The sequence below is a fragment of the Tachypleus tridentatus genome, chromosome 10 (assembly GCF_004210375.1).
Source record: "Tachypleus tridentatus isolate NWPU-2018 chromosome 10, ASM421037v1, whole genome shotgun sequence".
Lineage (NCBI taxonomy): Eukaryota > Metazoa > Arthropoda > Merostomata > Xiphosura > Limulidae > Tachypleus > Tachypleus tridentatus.
Window position 1 is genome coordinate 60,076,727 of NC_134834.1, and position 23,219 is coordinate 60,099,945.

At 33.6% G+C, this 23,219-nt stretch overlaps 1 protein-coding gene across 1 annotated transcript in view; it reads right to left on the reverse strand.

Annotated features, from left to right (window-relative positions):
* Positions 1 to 23,219, reverse strand: part of LOC143229380 (ankyrin repeat domain-containing protein 17-like) — a 126,934-nt gene that overhangs the window by 44,094 nt on the left and 59,621 nt on the right. The window contains 5 exon segments of the mRNA XM_076461621.1: positions 2,654 to 2,867; positions 4,602 to 4,744; positions 10,089 to 10,699; positions 15,269 to 16,936; positions 21,097 to 21,196. Coding sequence (XP_076317736.1) covers positions 2,654 to 2,867; positions 4,602 to 4,744; positions 10,089 to 10,699; positions 15,269 to 16,936; positions 21,097 to 21,196 — 2,736 coding nt within the window.

A 23,219-nucleotide genomic window follows, 5' to 3' on the forward strand; every position in this document is an offset into this window, starting at 1 on the left:
GTGCAGGGCCAAAGTCCTTGACGATGAATGGGGTTCAGCATTTGATGTGTGGTATAAAGGTCATCTTACAGTCAAAGATAAACCCTAAGAACTTTGTCTCAGCAACCACTGGCAGCACAATTTCACCTATATGGAGTTAAGGATCAGGGTGAATACCCCATTGGCAGCAAAAGTGCATAAAAACGATTTTAGAAAGAGAGAAGATAAAGCTGTTTGCAGTGGTCCACTTCGGTTAACGAATAAGGTCAATCTGTAGCTGCCGCTCAATATACTTCATGTTCGGCAACTGATATGAGATGTGAATATCATTTGAGAAAGGCTTCTCTGATTAATGTTTCAAGTGGAATTAGGTGGTCCATGGTGGAGCACTGTCATCTGAACCCACACACTAGGTGGACAAGAGGAGGTTGTCCAATTCGAGGAACCAAACAATGCAAGCATTAACAATCTTCTCGAAAGTCTTACAGAGACAGCTCGTCAAAGCAACTGGACGGTAGTTTGAAGGAATTTTGGGATCCTTCCCAGGCTTAGAGAAAGGTAGGATAATAGCGTGGCACCAGGCATCAGGAAAAACATTCTCCTGCCAGATCCAGTTAAAATCAATCAGAAGAACAACCAGAGAAGCAGGAGATAGATGGTACAGAATTTCAAAATGTATATAATCAGATCTGACCAATATACTGCCAGACAGATGAAGGGCCAGTTTGAGTTCCACCAGTGTAAAAGAATGATCATAGTCACAAAGATAATCAGCTTGAAAAAGGAAAGAGGTGATCGCTCTGCCCAAGTCTTGATGGCTAAGAAGGTAGAGGAAGAAGCAGAAATGATATATATCCATCAAAAGTTTTTACCTGGAGCACAGTTAATTTTGCTAAAATGTATTCAAATATATTCTAAATTTGTTAAATTAATTTCATTCAGCATTGGAATTAATCCGTTTTTGGGTTGTTTTTTTGTTATTCATTACGAAGTACAAATAATAAATAATTTAAGTGAAAAAAAAGTAATTTTTTAATTTGATAAATGTCTTGAGTTAAACTTAAGTCAATACAGTAACTAGATGTTTAAGGGACAGCATCTGTGAACATCCAGGTTTACAAAAAAATACTTAAAAACCTATTTATTATCAAGTTTAAAAGGTAACTGTCGAAGATTGATCTTAGATTCACATATGTATTCACGAATACCCCAATAATCAATAAAAATATTCCAACAGTAGTAAAAATAATTTTAGCAAGAGTTTCTGTAGGGTAATTTCTATATTCATTAACACTTTCATACAAAATAAATCAAAACAGTAGTTTAGATCATGTTAACTTAACCTACTTTATAGAACCAAATTCATCAATAATAAGACAGCATTCACTCCATAAAATGTTAGTAAATTACCCCTGTGGAGTTTCTAAATCTTTCAAAATATACTTGCATCTTGATCCTTTTTCTCTTATTTTTATTATTCATTAAGAAATGTTTGTTGTGTTTACAAAGCATTCAATAAGCTGTTTTGTGTGCAAGAAAGTTTTTTGAACACAGAAATAATTCTGATAAATATTTTATAGATTATTGTCTGATTATCAGGCAACCTTTATTCTACTTATTCACCTTTATAAACAGTTTTACAGTTTGAGGTATCTTAAAAATGTTTACCTGATAAAGTAAAAATAATTTCCATAATATGGTTTCCAGCCTTCAATACACATTAGCCTCTTTTGTAATTATATAAAACAAAGGATTTTACTAATATATAATAAAACTGTACAAAAGGTTTTTTTCACACTATGAGAGTAAAATCTATTAACACTACTGGAATCCTTTTAAGGAAGGTGTTACCAGAATTTTCAACATTAAGGACTGGCATAATTGCATAGTTTCTTTTCATGGACTTGCTTTTAATTTTCAATCTGAAAGCATCCCATCAACTATTCCTTAATACCTGTTTGGTAGTATAATTCTTTTAAGTACTAGATATGAAATTAAGCATACATTATAATGAGTAATTAATCAGTTACACAATACCACACAAAACAAAATACGATCGTAGATATTAGCTTTATTCAGATTTACCAAATTTTGCAACTTAGCTATTACTGGTCTATGAGAAGAAAAATATGTTAAGCAGTAGACACAACAAAGTATGAAGTTGACACATACCACAACCCCAATATTAGCTCTTTTTCATGGACCATTAAAATTCTGGCCAAGTGGCAAGTCTAAACCATAAGCTTATAAGAGCATATCATTTATTAAAGTTCAAAGGGTTGACAGGTAAGCAAATCTTTAGAATCAGCATAGCAAACAAGAAGTTTAAACCTTCATCTATCTGAGGTATTTAGTAACAGATATTTTATTCAAGTGCTTTACCTTCATCAACATGTATTTAATTTTTCTCTTATAAAATGGCTATATAAAAAATAAGCTGTGTAATCAAAATCTGTAATATACCATAGATGCAAGTAAGAATAAATTACTTCTACAGAATTTTGTTTTTATGTTTATTTCAATAAATAACAGAATGCATTATTTCTTAAATATTTTGCCTGTGAGTACTAAGTAAATATTGAAGGATTAAATGAATTAAATCTAATTCAACAACAATAATTTTGTAACTTTGAAACTAAATGTTATCTTATACTACTCTACAAAATCTACAAACTTTGGCTCGATGTTCAATGTTGGCTTTTCTGTCCAGCAACAGACTAACAACTTCATGACGCCCTTGGAAACAAGCTAAAGTTAGTGCAGTATTTCGATTGGTTTCAATCTGAGCATTGATATCACTTCCATTATCCAGAAGCAGCCTCACTGCTGCCGCGTGTCCATTCATTGCTGCCAACATCAGAGGAGAGATTCCTAACTTGCTACCTGTTCTAAAAAAAGTCACAGGAAAATTCCTATTGATAAATGTCTACTATACAAATATTATAAAAAGAAAACAGTTATGCAAAACATAATAATAAATTTTACAACACATGAAAAATAAACACAATAGATTAAACAATAAAGATTCATTAATATATCTATTGTAATTGCATATAGTTTAGTTAGCAAACCTGATAAATTAAAGTGAAATTCTAATCAGTGATGTTGAGAAACCCACTTGTTGAGAAATTTATATGCAAAAACGGCTCGTTTGGGTTGAGAAAATATTTTACATAGAAGAGCGAACAACGTTTCGACCTTCTTCGGTCATCGTCAGGTTCACAAAGAAAGAGGTAACTGACCGGAAGCTGACCACATGTTTGAAATGGGTTGTGTAACCGTGTGTCGAAATGTAGAGGGTGGTATTAGATGTTTGAATATATAATTTTATTTATTTTATTATATTAATATAGGTATAAACTGCAAGTCAAATAAACACAACATAACCATAGAAAACACTCAAATACTAAATAAAGAAACAAACATAAACAAACGCAAAATTAAAGAAGCTTTACTTATACAACAACTTAAACCCAAAATAAACCAATATAAAGGAACGCCTTTATACCTATATTAATATAATAAAATAAATAAAATTATATATTCAAACATCTAATACTGCCCTCTACGTTTCGACACACAGTTACACAACCCCTTTCAAACATGTGGTCAGCTTCCGGTCAGTTACCTCTTTCTTTGTGAACCTGACGATGACCGAAGAAGGTCGAAACGTTGTTCGCTCTTCTATGTAAAATATTTTCTCAATCCAAACGAGCCGTTTTTGCATATAAAGTGAAATTCTGCAATATTTGGTATACAAAGTTATAAAATTTGGTTATTTTAAAATGCATATATAAAAACATAAAACAACTTGTTTTACACTTCCCACATGCAATATTTGACAAGGCAGGTAAAGTATATATAAAATGTGTACATTGACAAAGATAATTGTTTTAAACATTTCTTTCTTTAGTTGTGAGTTACAGGCTTGAATTTATGAGTGAAAAAAATTGCTGGAAATCAAACAATTAATGAAAATTGATCACTTATTAAAAATTAATTCAGGGCAAGGATTCTTCTACGAGCTGATAATTTTCACAGTCTGATTAATTTTGAATTGAATTACAAAATTAAAGCTTTGAATATTAAGAAAAAAGTTGCTAAGATGTAAAGTTCTTGCAAATTTAAATGGTTTTGTATATGGATTCGGTAAAATATAACATTCTTTTCACATATCTACATATTTTTACCTAATCATATACAAAACCCTTTAACTTTGCAAGAACTTTACACCTTATCAACTTTTTTTCTCATAAAAATTAATTTCTAACTTCGATGAAAAATTAAAGTAGACAATATAACATTAAGCTCTCTTCTAAAGGACTAAAGGGATCCATAAACTTGAGTGCTTTTGAATACTTTAGTATTATACTTTAGAATAACAGTAAACTGTTTGAAAAACACTTCAGTTCTCAATCTTTTGAAATATACTTGATTTGTTTGGTGATCCTTTGCAATATAGGCCTATTACAAGCCAGGGTGTGCTGTTCCAACAAAATCAACAATTTTTAAAAAAGTAACTAAACATCTGTATTAAGGATAGATATTTTTCCTTTTATCTTAACTTTGACTTATACTATGGAAAAGTAATATAAATGAAGAAGTGCTGCATTACACCCTACCTGGAGTTAATCTCAGTACCATGATTTAACAAGAGTTTAATAATGTTTACATATCCACCTGAGGCAGCAAGGCTTAGAGGTGTATAATCTGATACATTCCTGTGTTCTTTGTTAGCTCCTCTGGTCAGTAAAATTTCTACTACCTATCAAAGAAAAACAAAATAAAATACTTTGATTATAAATTAATTCCCTACTAACACAAGTCTTATTTCATGCATGATTCAACAGTTAAGTCATTATCAAGCAACAGTAAATTTTTCTCAAAGCTGGTTATACTTTTAACAATCGAATTTACATCAAATTAATCAATGAATTATTTTTAAATAGTATTCAGTTAGTTTAAATTATAATCACATTTGCACAAATATAACTTATTTCAATTATCCTAAAAATTTATACATTGTACAAAGACAATTAAAATTGACAAAGTTATAAACATCTTTCTATTAACCTCAAAGAAACAAGACAAAGTAACATGCTGAGGTAGCCAATCAATTCCTAAAGTAATCAATACACAAAAAATTATATGCAAAATAAAAAAATGAACAATTTCTAAAAAAATGATGCAACTTACACTTAAGTATCGCATAATGTAAACAAAACAAATTTCTCATAGACAAAAGGGTAAAATATGGGGGAGTCAAATATGAATACTGCCATAAAAAAGGTAAAGGGGCCAGAGTTGTGTAACATTTCTAGCTACTGAGAACTGATAATGTTTCAAAACAATTCTTGGATATGGTTTTGATTTATATAACACAACATAATGTTGCATATATTTTAATCTACAGCTCTCTTTAAAAGATTATGAGATGAAAACCTCATGGGGATTGTGAAAAGCCTCTGTGAAGATCATAAAAATACATAATACAAATAATTTTCCATTTTTACAATGAGCAAAAGCCCATCAACAGCAAACATGAAATATGTTATTACAACTGACAAGTAATCTCCACTTAAATGGTTGCAATTCATAGCATAAGCTAGCTTGCTTCATAGTAATGTACTGATATCATTTTGTTTTCTGATAAGTGGTTTGTCAAAGTAAACAGTGCAGTGAAAATTCACACAACTCCAAGAATGGAACAGCTGTACTCACTTAAGAAAAGGCACATCCATACCTCTGACAGTAACACTACATTCACTGCATTAATAACGTTTTAATACTTTTGTATCTGATGTTATAAAGAGGTTTCTCTACTATATAGTCAGATAAAAGAAGGGAAAGAATTTAATGGAAAGTATGGAATACACTGGACAATGATACAAGTTAAAATGGAGAAGTCCATTACATCACTTATAATTTTACATTTTTTGTAGTTTCATTTCTTTTCAAGGTAAGCATTTTCTGTAAAGCACCATAAAAGCTTTTAATAATTATGTGAAGTGAGCATAAAGAACACACTACTTTCCTCACTGACAAAGAACCCTATAATATAATAAACATCTTCATTTTGTCTTTCTTTAACTTGAAAACACCAATCACAGAATGTTCCCACAAGATTTCTCCACTTTTTCACTACCATGTAAGCATCTAAGAGATCACAACAGTAATGTGGCAAGCTGTAAAGAAACTGAGCATCTTCTAAAATGTCTGTTGTTCAAATAATAATCAAATATTTTACAAATTAAGAGATTCAATGAAAAGATAGGACTGGTGGGTGGCCTTATATAAAATAAAAAATAGATCATGAGTATGAAAGACACAATGGATGCCCTAATAAGCAATAAATTTGGGAAATACTGAAATAAAGAACCAAATGGCAATAAAACTATTTATATTGTGACAGATCTTGCTAAAAAACCTCAAAAATGTTTTTTCATTGAGAAAATATAATGATGAGAGTTTAGTCAAAAACTTATATTAAACATACTTTCTCATTTAAAAGTCACAAACAGAAAAAGAAAAAGGTCTTTCAGAGATATTACAATTCAGTGAAAATATTTCACAAAATAAAATTGGTGTTATCAAGCAAATAAGGTGAAATAAAGCTAAACCTCAAAAAGGCATCATATACTATACTAAGCAGTAATTTATCAGCAAAGCTATAACTCTTACTAACTAGATGAAATAGTGCAATTGAAGTTATTTTTCCAACACTGAAAATATATTTCTGAGAGGTACTTACCTCTATTCACACATATGACTATTCTCATTGAATGCTGTTCTCTGTATAAAGATATTTTTTTGCATGCCGCAAACCCTGAACACCCACATACCCCACAATCAACATGGTTCAACTGATTCTAGCATGTAAATCATCATGTAACACATCTTCCTGATGCATGCGACTCCTTCCACTGAATTATACTGAATTATCAGTTTGGGTATAGACAGAAAAGAAAACATCAGTTTTCAGTGGGAAGGAAGGGTGAAAGGAGGTAAGTACCTATCAGAAATATATGTTCAGTACAGGAAAATGATTACTTTCGATATGGTACATTACCTCCATTTACATAAACAGCTAGAATCCTACATTGAACAGGTAGAGGGATCAATGTGAGGGATAGTAAGCAAGTATCCTTTGAAAGTGACCAAAAAACACCCATAAATTGTGATCCTCAGGAAAAGAACACACACAAGAGATTGCACCACTTCTGTACCTGGTAAACTCTGCATATACACAAGTAGAAAATGGAAGGAGCTAAAGCAAAATGAGAGGCAAACAGTTGTGTCAAAATTCAAATCATGGTGTATCAGAAGCATAATCCCATAAAATGAAACTGTAGAACCACCACCTACAGACAGAACTATGGGGAAAGTAAAAATGGAAATGCTCTAAGGTATAGAATGGCTAGTGTGCAATGAACCACATGCAACAGATTAATTCCAGTCCATAACTAAGCATTATTTTGAATAAAACCCCTGTCCCATGGTAGGTGAAGGATCTGCCACGTCTTCACTTCAAGTTAAGTTGAATGGAAGGATATACTGTTCAAACTGGTCTATGAAACAAGCACATGCACAAATCTACAACCATCCAAAAACTCAACATCCAAATAATGGTAGGAAGATATGTGCCCATGTGGTACATCACACCAAACTCAGACTGGTACCACACTGTGCAACAACAGCCTCAGGCATTGAAAACATGCTGAGGTAAAGCACAAGATGAAGAACTGTCGTTCCAATCAACATCATCCACCAGGTGGGAGCTCAGAGAAGCAGAAGCACAAAGACATCTCCAGATCCTGCCATATGGAAGTAGAAAGCCTCTAGAAATATACAGCAGCCTCAATCTCCATGACCCACTGAATGAAAGTGGAGACAGACAAATTTAGTGAGAAAGAGGTAAAACAACCAACACATTTGAGGATTTATGTTGATTAGTTCAGCTCAAATCCAAAACCACCAATTGGAAACCAACACTCAGCTGATGGTTTGATGTAAGCTCCCAGTCAAACAGGTGAATTGCAGTGTGACAAATCTACATCAAAGCAATATCCTCCTCAAGATAGGACTACACAAAGGCTGGAGCACAATATCAACTTCCAGATCCCACCACAGGAAGTTGGAACAAATTTATTGTAAATTTGCACAACATTATTCCCCAGATAGAGCCATACAGTAGTTGTAGTGCAATGTTACCCTCCAAGTCCCACCACATAGGAATGTATCACATCTAGAAAATACAAGCAACCTCACCCTCTAGATAGAATCACACACAGCTGAGATATAACATCAACCTAAAGGACCCATCACACCAAGGCTGAGCAGATAAGAAACTCACAAGTCACCTGCAGAATAACACCACCTTACATAGATACTAAAAGAAAGCAAAAACATTCAGGAGAACTACTCTATGGCCTACATCCCAGCAGCTCAAACTGAAAAATAGCAAGGACTGTTAAATTCCACAATCAGAACAAGAGGAGATGATATACAGTGGAAAGTCTGGAGGAATGCCAACACTGGATGCAGTGTAACATGTGACCACAAAAACCTATTTAGAAACAGACTGTCCCTGCTTTATTCAATCAAAGGGATAGAAGAGATATGCAGCTATCTCGTTTTACTTTGCCCACATAAGTGCATGGGCTAGTATGGTCCAGAACAGGTGCATTAATAAAGCAAATGTATCATGAGGAAAACCTATTAGTGACCTTTTGGAATACCTCATCTTAATAGTATGTTATTGGCCATGTGTATATTGTGTGGCCAAACAGTGCATATCTGAGATATAGGAAGCATACCTGTACAGGTAACACTCATCATGAATAGGATCAGAATCCTAAATGGGACAAGCCCCTGGAGAGAAATATATGTACAAAAGATAATTTACTCAGTTAAAACCACACCTAAGTTTGAAGAATGGCTATAGGTGTTACCCCAACAAGGAAGAAACAGCTATCCAATGAAGATAGTGCAAGAGGAATATATGATGTGTAGGTCACATTCCTGACTGAGGAGTTTCTTCAAACAGACAACAGAGATTAGGCTGCACAAAAAAAAAGAAAGGTGCCCAATCTTAAGCAAAAACACCAGAAGCAGAATTTGTAAAGAAATGGACAGGGAGGAACAAACTAACAGAAGCAGCTGATGATCCAAATCATAACAGTAAAAGAAAGGTCAGATAAAAATGAATGGTGCTAAGTAAAAAAGATAGAAACAGGAACCACTAAATGAGACCATGCATAAAAAACTTCAAACACTATTGAACAAAGAAGATATGTGAAAAAGGATGTCTTATATGACAACCAATCTTCCATTGAATGACAGCCCAAAAGTCCTCAGTTCAGACCACCAGACCTGAAGCCAGTAGTGGTGCGAGAAGTAGAGGTAATAATATCAGAAGTTATAAAACACAAATTTCAGAACTTATCTTAAACATTCAAAAATGAGAAGGAAACAACAATAAAAAAATGAGCTATCACAGCAAACTACTATAGAAAAAAATAGCTGAAACAAATGAATAAATCAAGTAAAACACTACTTCACATAAAAAAAAGTGCAATTGAAAAATATCTCCACCAATAACTACCTAACAAAAAATGATAGTTCAGTAGAATCAAATAAAGGGAATTGCATGTGTCAGGAGAGCATCATACTTCTATTGGTAAATAGTTGTCATGAATTATTTACATGCAAAATGCAGTTGAATTAATTGTTGCATGCAGAAACATTTGCATATAATAAGCAGTACTGAACATGTGAGAAGAGGTAATGTACTGCACCAGAAGGCTAACTAATATCAATAAAAACAATTTATTTTGTATAACTAATGATTTCCAGGTTATCTTGGAAATATTTTAATCATATCAATATTAATCGAGTCATATTGTTCATTATTACAATCCCAGCTAAACTAATAAAGAGTTGTTATAGCTTGAAATTGTAATTCAGCTAATTATCTGATGTGTTCTGATATATTTTATTTTAAAAAAATATTCAAATTTATATTCTACAAAACTAATTTAAGAAATAGCTTAAAATGCATCTATATTAAAGACATTCAGAAAATTTTTGTAATTCAAATCAAATATCACCTCAAAACGACCTCCAGAACAAGCTAAAGATAGGGCAGTGTCTTTGGTTCGCTCTGACTGAGCTTCTATGTCAGTGCCGTGATTGATGAGGACCTCTACCACTGCTCCATGCCCTGCTGTAGCTGCTAACATAAGTGAAGTGAAACCTTTTTTGTCTTTGTGTTCCATGTTAGCTCCCCTCTGAAGCAAAAGAGTTGTAAGTTCTTCATGACCACCAGCACATGCCAAGGTTAGAGCAGTATCGTGATTGCTATCTGTCTGAGAATCAAGGTCAAGAGGAGGAAGCATGGAGGGCTGTACCTGAGCACAAGCAGTTGTAGTTGTTGCCACAGACCGATTCAGTTGTGAGTGGTGATGGTGCATTGGAACCATACCGGTGGTGGGTACAACACCCAAACCAAGATTAGAAATGGCTGATGTCACATTTGGGGCTAATTCATGGAAGGCTAAAGATAAAGTGGTTGATGGATACCTAACTGCTGGAAATGAGGACATGGTTAATCCCATTCCCATATTAACACCCATAGCTGGACCAGTAGTAGAAACAGAAGTATTTGCACAATGGGCTTGTACAGAAGCTTGACATCCTAATACTTCCTGGGGACTCCCACCTAGAAGAGTAGTAGAACCTCAAGTTAAAATCATACCTCATTACAAAAGTATCACAACTATTTAAATATTAGAGAATTACAAAGCTGTATGAAAAAGAAAAGAAAATATTTATAGATTATTCCAATATTAAAGTGCATTAATTTTTTTTTATTAAATACACTTCACATAAACCTGAAATGCATTGGTTTAAAATTTTATAACTCTAATTTTCATAAAAACCAGGAAAGAATTTTTATGAAAAAAGTTAACTTAATTCTCCTAAACTTAAAATATATTTCCAACAAGTATTCCCCTACACTCACATGATAATCTATTCTTGCACATTTCTGCCCCTTTATGCAAACATTTTTTTATGTATGCCACAAATCTTCCACCTCCCCCCCCCCTATTGGAATCAAGTAATACCAACATGCCTCTCATGTAAGTCACCAAGCATCACCTCTCCACCAAAAGCAGCATAGTATACTCTTGTGGTACATGTAACTCCTTCTAAGACAAAAGCAGCTGAAATATGAAGGTAGGAAGGATGGGAAGTGTAAGAGTAGGGAAGTAGCTATCAGAAATACATTTACAATACAAGAAAATTATAACTTTCAATACAGTACTTCCTCATCTCACAAGATTAGCTAGAACCCTACATTGATAAGGAGGGACCAGTGCAAGAGAAAAACAGACATAACCCTCCAAAGCACCTGAAGCATACCTCCACAAATAAGAAAGTCCGACCAGAAGATCTGAAGAGGGGAATTGCACCACTTCTGACCAGGTATACTCTTCGTTCTTCCATAAAAGTTGGAGAAAAAGGGCAGAAAATGGATAGGAGCACATTCAAATGGCAGAAAACTGATGGGGGGGGGGGGATAAGTACTTGAACCCTTAAATAAATATATGCAAATCAGTCCCAAGAAGCAGAAAGTAAATAAACCAAAGATCAGCCCCACAGTGCTAAATGGCTAGGGAACAACAAACCATACTTGGCAAGTCAACTGCATCCACAAATGATGTTACTGGGAACAAATATCCGTGTGGAAGTAGAATGAGGATCATACTCTTTTCAATTCAAAAGAAAAGAGGGAATTATAAAACCACTCCAACCCCAGAGCATAATGTGTTATTTTATAAATATTTCAATCCAGAAACCCAACAGCCACTATCAAAAGAATGTCTATGTAAACAAAATCTACTCCCCCAACAGAGAAACTAACCAGAACCAACCAATAACTAATAACATCCTTAGACAAAAAAGTATGCAAAGAATAGCAAAAGGACTGTACTGGAACAATACCCTTTGCCCTACTGTGATTCTCATTGTAACCCCTTGTGGATACTGGTACCATGTGGCTAGGTTTTACATTTGGGTAATCACCATAAGTCCTTTAGATGTTATCTCCCTTCTTCATTTGTGCCCTCCCTATGATGTGGATCACAGTGGGGCAAAGGGGATTGTTCTGGTACTGTTCTTTTACTACACAGTAATTGTGTAATGCATATTGAAGGATAGTAGATCATTTTCACCAGCAAAATACCACTACCCTACTCTGTATTGAATGGTATTGTCTTTTTTTAACCCTATTCTGAAATGCATGTAATCCCAATTTATTCAATCAAGGTATGGCAGTGATGGGCAGATATCCTATTTTGCTTTACCCATGAAGTCCATAACAGGCAAGTTTATGAAGCAAACAACATGAGGTTATTCAACTTCAAGCAATCTTGTAAAACATTCCATCCCCAAGATGAGCATTGCAAATCTATAGAATGGAAAGCACAATTAAACATAGCTGAATAGTGCAAATTTGGAATTGTAGAATAGCTAGCCATGCACTACCTACCACAAGGGAAATCCATGTTATGAAAGTATGAAGGGCAGGCCTCTGAAATAAAAGAAAGCATTAACATTGACTCACCCAATCTAAAAAGCAGCCACAGTTGGAAGGCAAAAACAGAGGAATCCAAAACTATTATATGATGTAACATGTTAGGTGTGGTACACATGCCCAATTGCAAGGTTTCCTCCAATGGCTAATGAAGATGACAAGTGACAGAAAAGGTGAGGAGTTGAATTTGATAAGAAGCTACTCTGAACAAACTCCTGTGGAAGGGAACAATAAGGAATAAGCCAACTGGGTCAAAAGACGAACCCAATTAGTGAGGGTAGAAAGGGATAGATCTCTAGATGAAAAAGACTGCTGCAGGATAGAGTCAGGAACAAGAACCATGGAAGGAAGCCATGTGCATAGTACAGCAACTGAAGGTCATGCACACACCAGACAGTCTATATGGACAGAGGCAAGAATAGAGGTGTAAGACAGAAAGAAGGGAAATAGGTGAAAAACAAATGTTGCCTTCACAAACTGTTAAGGTTTTCAGGAGGAAGGAAAAATCCAGATAAAGGAGATGCTGTAGTAGTGTGCACATATAACATCAATGGCAAACAAGTCAGAATGTCAACAACCACAAGCCAAGAAGAGAAGGAAACATGCTTCAAGGAGAAGGTGATTCACAGAACATGAGGAAGGAGGTTCAATTGGTGGTAAAGTAAGGGAAAGGAAGAGTAAGTTATTGGGAAGGACAATTAATCTGGCAGAACACATTAACATGGTAAAAACATGTGAAGCAAAGACTCTATAGTAATGGAAAAGTATGATACAAAGCTACTCGGCAGCCTGAAATTAAAGACTGGAAAGTCATAGTCAAAAAGCCACACAAGAAACTCAGATACTCCACCTACAGTAGGTCAACAGCTAGAAATCCCAAACATGGGACCAGAGAATGTCTTGCTAGAGGTAGGAAGGAATCCAAAGCCTAATGGACAGCTAAAAGCTCTAAGACTAATATTTAAGAACTGCTCGTTGTCAGACCAATGAACAGAAGCTTCCTGGTGACTAACCCATGCACCCAGCCCTGAAGTAAATCTGGCCAATGAAGAGGAAGCAGGATGCCCACCAATGTATGAGTCTTGTTTAACTACCAAGGCAGATCATCCATTAGGGAAGGAAAAAGTGCAATTTGGATAGCCAATGGATCCTGAGCAAAATTACATTAATCGTGGTGACAGAACTTTGCAGAAAGTGAGCAGATAGGAACTGATCAACTAACAATTCCATAGATCAAAGTCTGGGAAGAAAAGGTTGAATCCAACTGAAGTGAGTGTTGAAAAAAAAGACACTCAAACTGACAAGTCAGGACTTCTCAAATTTAATTAACCAATCAACCTGAGCAGCCACTTGAAGGAGTTGGCAAGTACGACTGACCAACTGTGGAATGAGCCAGAATATGAAAAGCAAAAGCCCTAACCCCCCAACATAAGGTGCAGAAGCAAGCCAAAAGGGTAGGGTGCAAAACTGATACACAATCCAAAGAGGGATGAACAAAGATATAGTCAAGACCACACTAAAACAAAAATATGCAGGGTAAGCATTGGTGCCATCCATAAATTTGGAGGAAATGCCCACAGAAGATTGAGATAGGACTCCATAGTGAAAAAGGAAAAAAGTAAAAGCAACGGAGGGGAACCAAATAAATTTTCTTGGGAACAACAAACAGTTAGGGGGAAAAACTAGTGAGTGGCAGGGAACAGGTTTGACAGCCTGTTAAGAGGTTCTGAACTGCATCTGACAGACACTGACAAACAATGGGGTCCCAAGGTGGAGATAAGGAAATGGTGAAAAAGGAGATGTTGCAAGAAATGAGGTCTTGAATCCTTCCAATAAAACTTGAATAACCCAAACATTATTGACAAAGGGACATCATTGATAGAGAAAGGGCACAAGTCAAGGTTATAATGGACCACTGGTATTATTGGTGAGATGACTATAACAAGGTAGAATTAAAGTAATTCTAAAGAAAACTGAGAAATTTATAAAGTAAAAAAACTTCATAAAGAAACTATATCTCAAATTGAAATTATGTTGAAAAAGAAACATCCAAGCACAAGTGCTGTCAAATGAGAAGTTTGGTAGAGGTGCATAGAAGGCATCACATGAGGACACTATGCTCATATTGGTGAAAAATGATGCATGATGATTTACATGAGAGGTACATTAAAATCACTTGATTTCAATAAGAGAGAGAGGAAGACTTGTAAAAAGTTCACATATAGGGGGGCAACAATGAATGAGAACCACTAATCTTGTGAGAGGAGGGAAGTATCATATTGTAAATTTATAATAAGTTACTTGCTTCTGGAAGTAGACATTTTAAATATTTAAAACTGCACTGTGTGTACTAAGACACTTATCAAATCAAAAGTATTTCTATGCACTGTACTACAGAAAAAAGTTAAAATGCTCAATTACACTTAATTATAAACATCTGTTTTGATAATATGTATTAAAAAGAAACCTTATTAAGTAGAAAATTTAAAGTTGCTAAAAGAGCAAGTCTCCTGCTAGTATAACAGTAAGTCTACAGATTTACAGTGTTAAAATTAGGGGTTTGATTCCCTTCAGTGGACTCAGTAGATAGCCCAATGTGGCTTTGCTATAAGAAAACAACAAAACAACAAAATTTCAAACAAAAAAGAAATTATACACCACCTTACAAAACAAGTCAAAAGCTACACTCACTAGATAAAATATCACCTAAAGTGTCATGAAGAGTTCTTGCAGGAGTGGTCACCATCAAGCCATCATCAACAGAAAAACTTGGTGTAAACACTGCTCCACATCGAGAACTGCTGTTGGCAGCTGAAGAGGTATACATTGCAGGTAAAGCTAAAGAAACTGGAAATGAAGGAGGAACCAACCCTCCTAATGCAGAAATGCTGGTCGTATCCATTGAAAGGTTATTCACTAAAGAAAGGGAAGATTCTGAAGTGGATAAGGATGATCTGGTATTCACTTGAACTTGAGGTTGCTGTAAAACAAACTGCTGGTGACCTACAAGTTGAGTTACTTGCTGAGTTTGTTGTGATTTAGAATTCTTACTTTTCACAGCTTTATTTTGTTTCTCTCCATACTGCTGTCTTTTATTTTCTTGTTGTGCACTTTTCTGATTTTGAAGCTGTTGTTGTTGTTGTTGTTGTTGTAACTGCTGGTGTTGAAGTGCTAATGCTTGACTGACAGCTACAGGATCTATGATTGGAACTGAATGAGTCTGGGTTGGATCCATAGTAAATCTAATGCTTCCAGCAGCTTGCAACAATATATCAGAAGGGCTTTCAGAAAGATGAGTGCTTCCTCTCATTGTCAAGTTTTGAGAAAAATCTGAAAACATAAACTGTTGTTGGGAAGCCTGCTGTAACAAATACTGAGAGTCAGATATTGCCACATTTCTCATATTCATCTTTTCTATTTCTTCAGAATGATCAAGTGTTTTACCTGAAAAATGAAGTGGCTGAGATTGATCTTGTAAAATAGGAGACTGTTGCTGTTTAAGTATATTGTTTTTGGCTTGTTTAGATGTTTGTTTGTTAACTCTAGCTTTAACATGCTCAGAAACAGAAGTTGCTGGACTAACAAACTGGCTTTGAACAGTTGGCTGTTGGTACAACTGTTGTGTCTGAAGAGTTTGAAAAGTAGCTGGAGAAGTAATATAGTGTGCAGCAGATTTTAGGCTTAGAAGACCTCCAGAAAAGTCAGGTATTACAGATGTGGAGAGTGGCCCCATGTCAAGAAGTGTGGTATTGGCTAGTAGCACTTGCTGACCATAGTTAGAGCTTGGAGTAAGAGCACCAGAGATAGGAACTGCTGAGACTGTCTGAGAAGCAGCAGCTAAAGCTTGTATATGGTGTTGCTGATGCTGTTGAGCACTTAAGTATAATTGTGTTTGGGCCTTTTCCTGAAGCTCTCTCTCAACTCGCTGCAGCTCTTCAAGAATTTGTTGTTTTTGAATTATTTGTTCCTCTCGGCTAGGATTCAGTTTTTCAGCTTTCTTCATCATAGTGTTAATGCAAGCCTCAAGTTTTTCACAGGGCTTTAAGTCCTTGTCTTCCTTTGTTTCACTATATGCTCCACCAGTTCTCATCTCACTACACTCTTGTATAGCTTCTTGACTTGTAACATCTGCCTGGATGCTGACAGAGATGGTCTGAGCAGCAGCAGCAGAAGTTTTTGTCTGGGGATGTGCCCAATTTAAAGACTGCACTTCTCCAGACAAGGAGGAGGGGACCTCTAGATCTTGTGACATTGCTAGCTTCTTCTGTACTAGTTTTTGCATATTTTGTTTAGCATCAACTTGCACACTACTACACTGTAAGGCATCTTTCACTTGTACAGGTTCATGGATATGGGGAACTTCAAAGGACAAAAATGGAAAAAATATATTACAAGGTACAAAGTATCTGATATTGATATTACTAATATACCAAACACAAAAATATGTCAAACTATTTTAATGCTCTTAGTTATTAGCATGAGTAAGGTTTAAAAGAATTTCCCACTCTTGAAAGTTTTACCTAGATATAAAGTTACAAAAAATCTAAAATCCTGAGTTAACAAAAAATTCTAAGAAAATGCAATATCCAAATCACATACTTTACATTTAACCCAGTAATCTATAGATACCATTATTACTTCAAATTATGGATTACAGACTTATTGGCATACTATAAATTTGTAGTCTTCTTTGCAAATAAATAAAATTAAATTTTTCCCTACCATTTCATGCTTCCAAAAATGTAATAGAATTTTCATCTTTCAATCAATTATTAATTGAGAGTTTTATCAATTTTTCCATCAGCATTTAGCTCCTTTTGCTAATTTTCATTATCAAGACAAATCAAAGGAAAGAAAAATTAACAATTTTCTCAACAAGTTTGACTTCAATGATTTTCTTTATACCACTTTCCATTTTCCTGATCACAGTATACACATGCATGGGTCTTATCTAGTACTACAAAAATTTACCAATAACTACTGGTTATTGCAATGTTCCAATATAACAGTACAATATATTAATTAATGAACTACAACCCAAAGACTACAGACACATTTTACACCAAAATTCTGCTTCACCAAGCACACACAGTAGAAAGTGTACATGTAACATGCAATATCATAGTTTGTCATTTTATGTGAAAATTAAAAAAGGGAAACTAGCAACACTCCATGCATCAATTATATGTTTAACAGAGGCCTGTAGGGACACTGGTGATGGCTAACAGTGTCCCATCTCCAGTTTAAAACTTTCCTTCACTTGCATCATATGGACTATTTACATTCTTATAAATGTAGTTAGGTCATTCCATATCATGACTAAGTCAATTTAAAAAATTAATTCTGAATGTGAATGGAAAGAATAGTCACTACAATGTGCAAGTTATCGTTGTCTAATAAAATGCTCTAGAATTTCAGCATTACTTGGTTTGGGCCTTTGTTAACTGTATCTGATAAGTGTAAAAGTTTCTACACACAAGGGAGGCCTAACAGAATTAAAATACGACTATGGGTCAATTAGGTATGGATAAATAAGTAGAAATGTGAAACAACATACAGTTATATAGTTACGTATTTAGGCAACAATGTTTTTTGTGCTACACATTTAGATCAGTTAATTTATTAAGTAATGCATAATTTTAAGGAAAAACTGGCTTATGGATTAAGGACAACAAGTGCAAATGGATTATGGACAACAGTGCTTAGTATACAAAATGTTTTAATATGTAATTTAATAATTTAACAGTACTTTATAAAAATTTACCATAAATATCGAATAGTTTTAGTTAAATCATATTTAATAACAGTTCAATTGTTTTTGAATATTTATTCATAGCTACTGAAAACAAAGTCCAAGCTACATTTTGAATTGATAGACTAAAGGCAAAGTAGCAAGCAAACAGTTCCCACCACTAACAACTCTTGGATTATTTTCTGTCTGACTGGGCTGTGGATGCATTATAAGAGTGTTTGTAAAATATCCCCACTCAAAGAAATGTGGATACATAATTTCCCCTTCTTTCTGTAATATGATATGAATAATGGAATCCCAGGTTGATAATATGCTCAGTTACTGAATAATACCATCAAAAACATTAAAATCAACAACAAAAATTGTGGCAGATTACACATTCAAGTGTAACAATTTAGTTTTTAATAGTTCTCTTTTCAACCAATAATTACACTTAAATATATTTATAACCTAGGACTTACATCTAAACTTTATTTCTTTCTTTTTCATTGATACAAATAAGATCAGATGAACCAATATGTAAGTTTAGGAACAATTTAGCACAAATAATCAGTGATGTCGAGAAAACCCACTTGTAGAGAAATATATATGCAAAAACGACTCGTTTGGGTTGAGAAAATATTTTACATAGAAGAGCGAACAACATTTCGACCTTCTTCGGTCATTGTCAGACCAACCCAAACGAGCTGTTTTTGCATATATAACTTAGCACAAAGAACCAGTTATGGCAGAGTTTAACTTTAAAATACAAATACTATGAATTGTAGCATAGAATTAATAAATGTTTCTATTACATACAAGGTAATTACAAAGAAAATTTTTACAATTCAGAGCATTGTATCTCACAATGCAAATTACACAGTTGTCACATTAAGCCACATGAAGCACCACTGTGGTTTCTTTCACATATTTCCTATGGATATCAATGGGCCTGTCAAGTGCAGTGCAGCTCATTCAACCATCTTGAAACTCGCAAGTGTGCAGAGAGATGAGTTAGTTAAATATTACTACAACAAAGTATGCAATGCTAAGACAACTTTAAAGAAATATCATACGGTGCATAACATCCCAATGGGCCTTTAGTGTTACTGCATGTTACTTCATAAAAATACTAAGGAAATAGTGAACTTGTGATAAAATACATACAAATTGACAATTGATACTTACTAAAATTATTGATGAAGTAAATCATACCATAGCAGAACAAGCCAGTAGAAATGCACATGGTTGTAGCATTGGAAACTGTTACCCAATATCTCCAATTTGCCAACTTCAGCTGTTCATGAGGCTCTTTGGTCAACTTTTTATACGTTTCCTTACAAAACTGATCATGTTTAAACACTGAAGAGGATGGATTGAATCAAACTTCTTGATATTTTGTGCCACATTTTAGTAAACCTGGAAGTTAATGAACAATGACCTGCTAATACCTTATGGATTGATGAAGCGCACTTCACTCTTTCTGGAAATGTTAATGTGTGCCACTGCATCATCTGTTCAGAAATTATGCCATATATAACATTTCCTACACACTGCCACAATACTAACAAGGTTGCTTTGTTAATGGTCCATACTTTTTGGTGTAATATTAGTACATGGACTGAAAACCTGCACAGTCAACACTGCATGTTACCATGCAATTCTTGAAACCAGAGTAGTCCCAAACCTGCAGCAATGAAACATGACAAACACTGTTTCTCATGCAGGATGTTACTCCTCCACATATCATTAACCATGTAAAACACATCTTGCAGGAGTATTTTCTCAGAAATTAGGTCACAATGATGCCCCTAGTGGAAACATTTGACAACTATTGTGTTCATATTCATATAACACCCTTGTTTCCATGACTGTTTCATATTATTACTATATATAATTACATATGATAAAGAGAATAACATTTTAACTCTTTTAATAGCAGAGTTCAGGCATGCTTCATATCATTGAAATAGTGATAAAATCCAAAATATTCTGGATGACAATTGGTGTTGCTTACTATTGGTTGCTAAGCCAATTTATGATACCAATATTTTTTGTTAGATTTTTTTAAACAACCAAACAGGTAAAGAAAATACATTAAGTAAAATTTAAGATTTTGAATTGTTCAATGTCCTTTAAATGAATTTCTAAAACGTTTTTGTCAAATTCAAGGAATGTTTTAAAATTTCAAGAAAATTACAGGACAAACCTTACTTTAACTGTATTTAAGGAGTTTTCAGGCCTATGTAAACAACGCTGTCAGAATAAAAACATAAACTAAATAATTTTGTACCATCTAATCAACCGTAAAATATATATACTTGTGTGTGCATCCATATATGTGTGTAAGTCATTTAAGATAATCACAGTTAATTTCCAATATACAGTCAACCTGTTTAATACAAATATCCTAATAGCTTTGCTTTGTAATCAATTCTGATTTTGGTTTCATAAGATAAATAAATTCCAAAACTTTTGTTGCTGAATGTTGCTCTAAACCTAATGTAATTTATGTGACTGAATGTGATTTATGTATTAGAAATTAAGATACTTCATTTTTTAAAAAATGTTAATTTTCATCTTAATATTCTGCTATAAATGGTTATAACAACTTTCCCATTGCATGAAAGACCATGTATTTCCCTTTGAATATTTATGTACTTTTGTTTTTTTATGAACAGCTGCTGAACCAATGAATAAACATCAGACTTACCATTAATGCTGTTAAATTTATAAAAACAAAACAATAAAGATATATTACCATTGTTTTCAAAGTGTTCTGACTTACCAGTTTGGGCATTAGTAAAATACGTGCGACCTGCAGGTAAAGCTTGATCCATCTCTTGTGGTGTAATTACTTGAAGCCCATGAGGTGGCACACGAGAGGTCTAAAATAATTGGGGAAAAGTTATTAAGAGTTTTCTTGTACAAAAATGACTGACCTTCCCACAAACACTTTAGTACAAAAATATCATTCCTCCCTAAGCAATAAAATAAACATAACATTAATATTCAAATAACAAACTTCACGTCTCCAACAATGGAAACACAGAAACTGCTTGGCTCATACTTTATTTTGGCATGTGCTCTAAAGTTTGGTACTGGCAACTGACAATATCACCTTCAATCACCAATATGACAACTGCATAGGCTAAATCACAATTAATATTATTTTAAAGCTTTATTTATTTAAAATATGATTCAGTTGTGTTTTTTTTTTTTCTAAACTCTATACAAGTTTAAATATCAAATGAAACTTGAGTTATATTTATCAGTCATATTCTGCTTTCTTAGGACATACACTGTTCCAAGTTCTTTTGGCAACAACGTCAGTATACTTTTTAATTGTTTCGTCTATATTTGCAAAACTGAAGTTAGCCTCCTACTTAGATTCCAGTCAAATGGAAATTTATTCCAAGTAGTTTAAGTTTGAAAAACTTTTAATCATAAAATATTTTTAAAAAATTCTCATGCTTGTGTAGAAGACTAAAACTAAAAGGCATTTGATACTTTGAAAACTTCTGTATTTTGTGTGCTTTCTTACCTCATAGAATTTGACTACAAGAGTACGGAAATTTGAAATAATGTTAACATACAAAAAAAGTTGTTTTGAAAGTAATCTAATGTGAATAAAATCAGGTATAATTTTATGGTTGTAATTATCTGTAATTTTTAAGCAAAAGTTTAAAAGCAGTCAACATTCAGTTTGAACCATAACATTTTTTATGCAAGAACGTGCACTTTGCTCAAATTCAAAAATGGAAGTAAACTAATAATAAAATGCTTGTTAAAATTTTGAACTACGGTTCTTTTGCTAGTTAAAATCACAGTAAATGTTTGCTATCATAGTTTTAAACCTTGCTAGAAAAGAATAACAAACCAATGTATAATCATAAGTGTGCCATCACATATATGATTTTATTTCAAGAAATAAAATGTATACTTCATCATTATTAACTTGTAAATGCAATACTTAAACACATGCTTTGTGTTACATTTTCTCATTAACAGAGGAACTCCACAGAAAATTAGTAAAAATAAATAATTTTAAACAAAACTTTCTGCTAAACATTAACCTTCTCACCACAGGTATCATTTACTGCATGTCAAAGTTTTAGTGTCTTATAATTAAAAATTTATTAAACTATTATTTTTGTACATAATACCAATTACTATGTCATAAAATCTTAGCTATACTTTACTAATATATACAGAAGATTTATGTTATTAATTCCACAAGACAATATTTTTAAAAATCCTTAATTTCTCTTAGTGTAACATATGACATTTTATCTACCACCCCTCCAATAAGTAAAAAATTTAACCTAAATTACTCACTATAAAATCATCATTGCTCAAGCAAATCATAACTTTAACAGCCTTAAATTTTGTTTAGTTACACAGAGCTAACAAATAAAAAATTACAACCAACCTGCCACATACTCTCTTTCAAGATTTGTTAAGATTTTTCTCTTACATTTACTTGCATATTAACTATGACAAATAGAAAGTAAAAGTTTTCATTTACCAAATGGATGTACTGTATCACTGTTCTAAACACGTAAACATCAGTCTCACTCAAGAGTGCAAGCTTTGTTCTCAAGGGGAAGTTAATGGCTAGTTTGGATGAATTTATAATTGCTTTTTCACATAGTTAGAAAGATAGAAAATTTTTAAGAATTAGGTTAAATTATCTACTTCTTGCATGTTATTAGTCTATGTTCTTTGGTGCATTAGTTAATTAAATAAAAATTATTTTGTACACTGTTACCATCAGTATAAACAACTAGGGTTAAGTGTCAATGACAACAACTGCCAGCAAGAAAAAGGAAGACTGGGTAAGTACTTTATTTCTTGCTTTTCGTGTTTACTCTTTGTCATTATAAAAGTAATAAAAATGCAAAAACATTA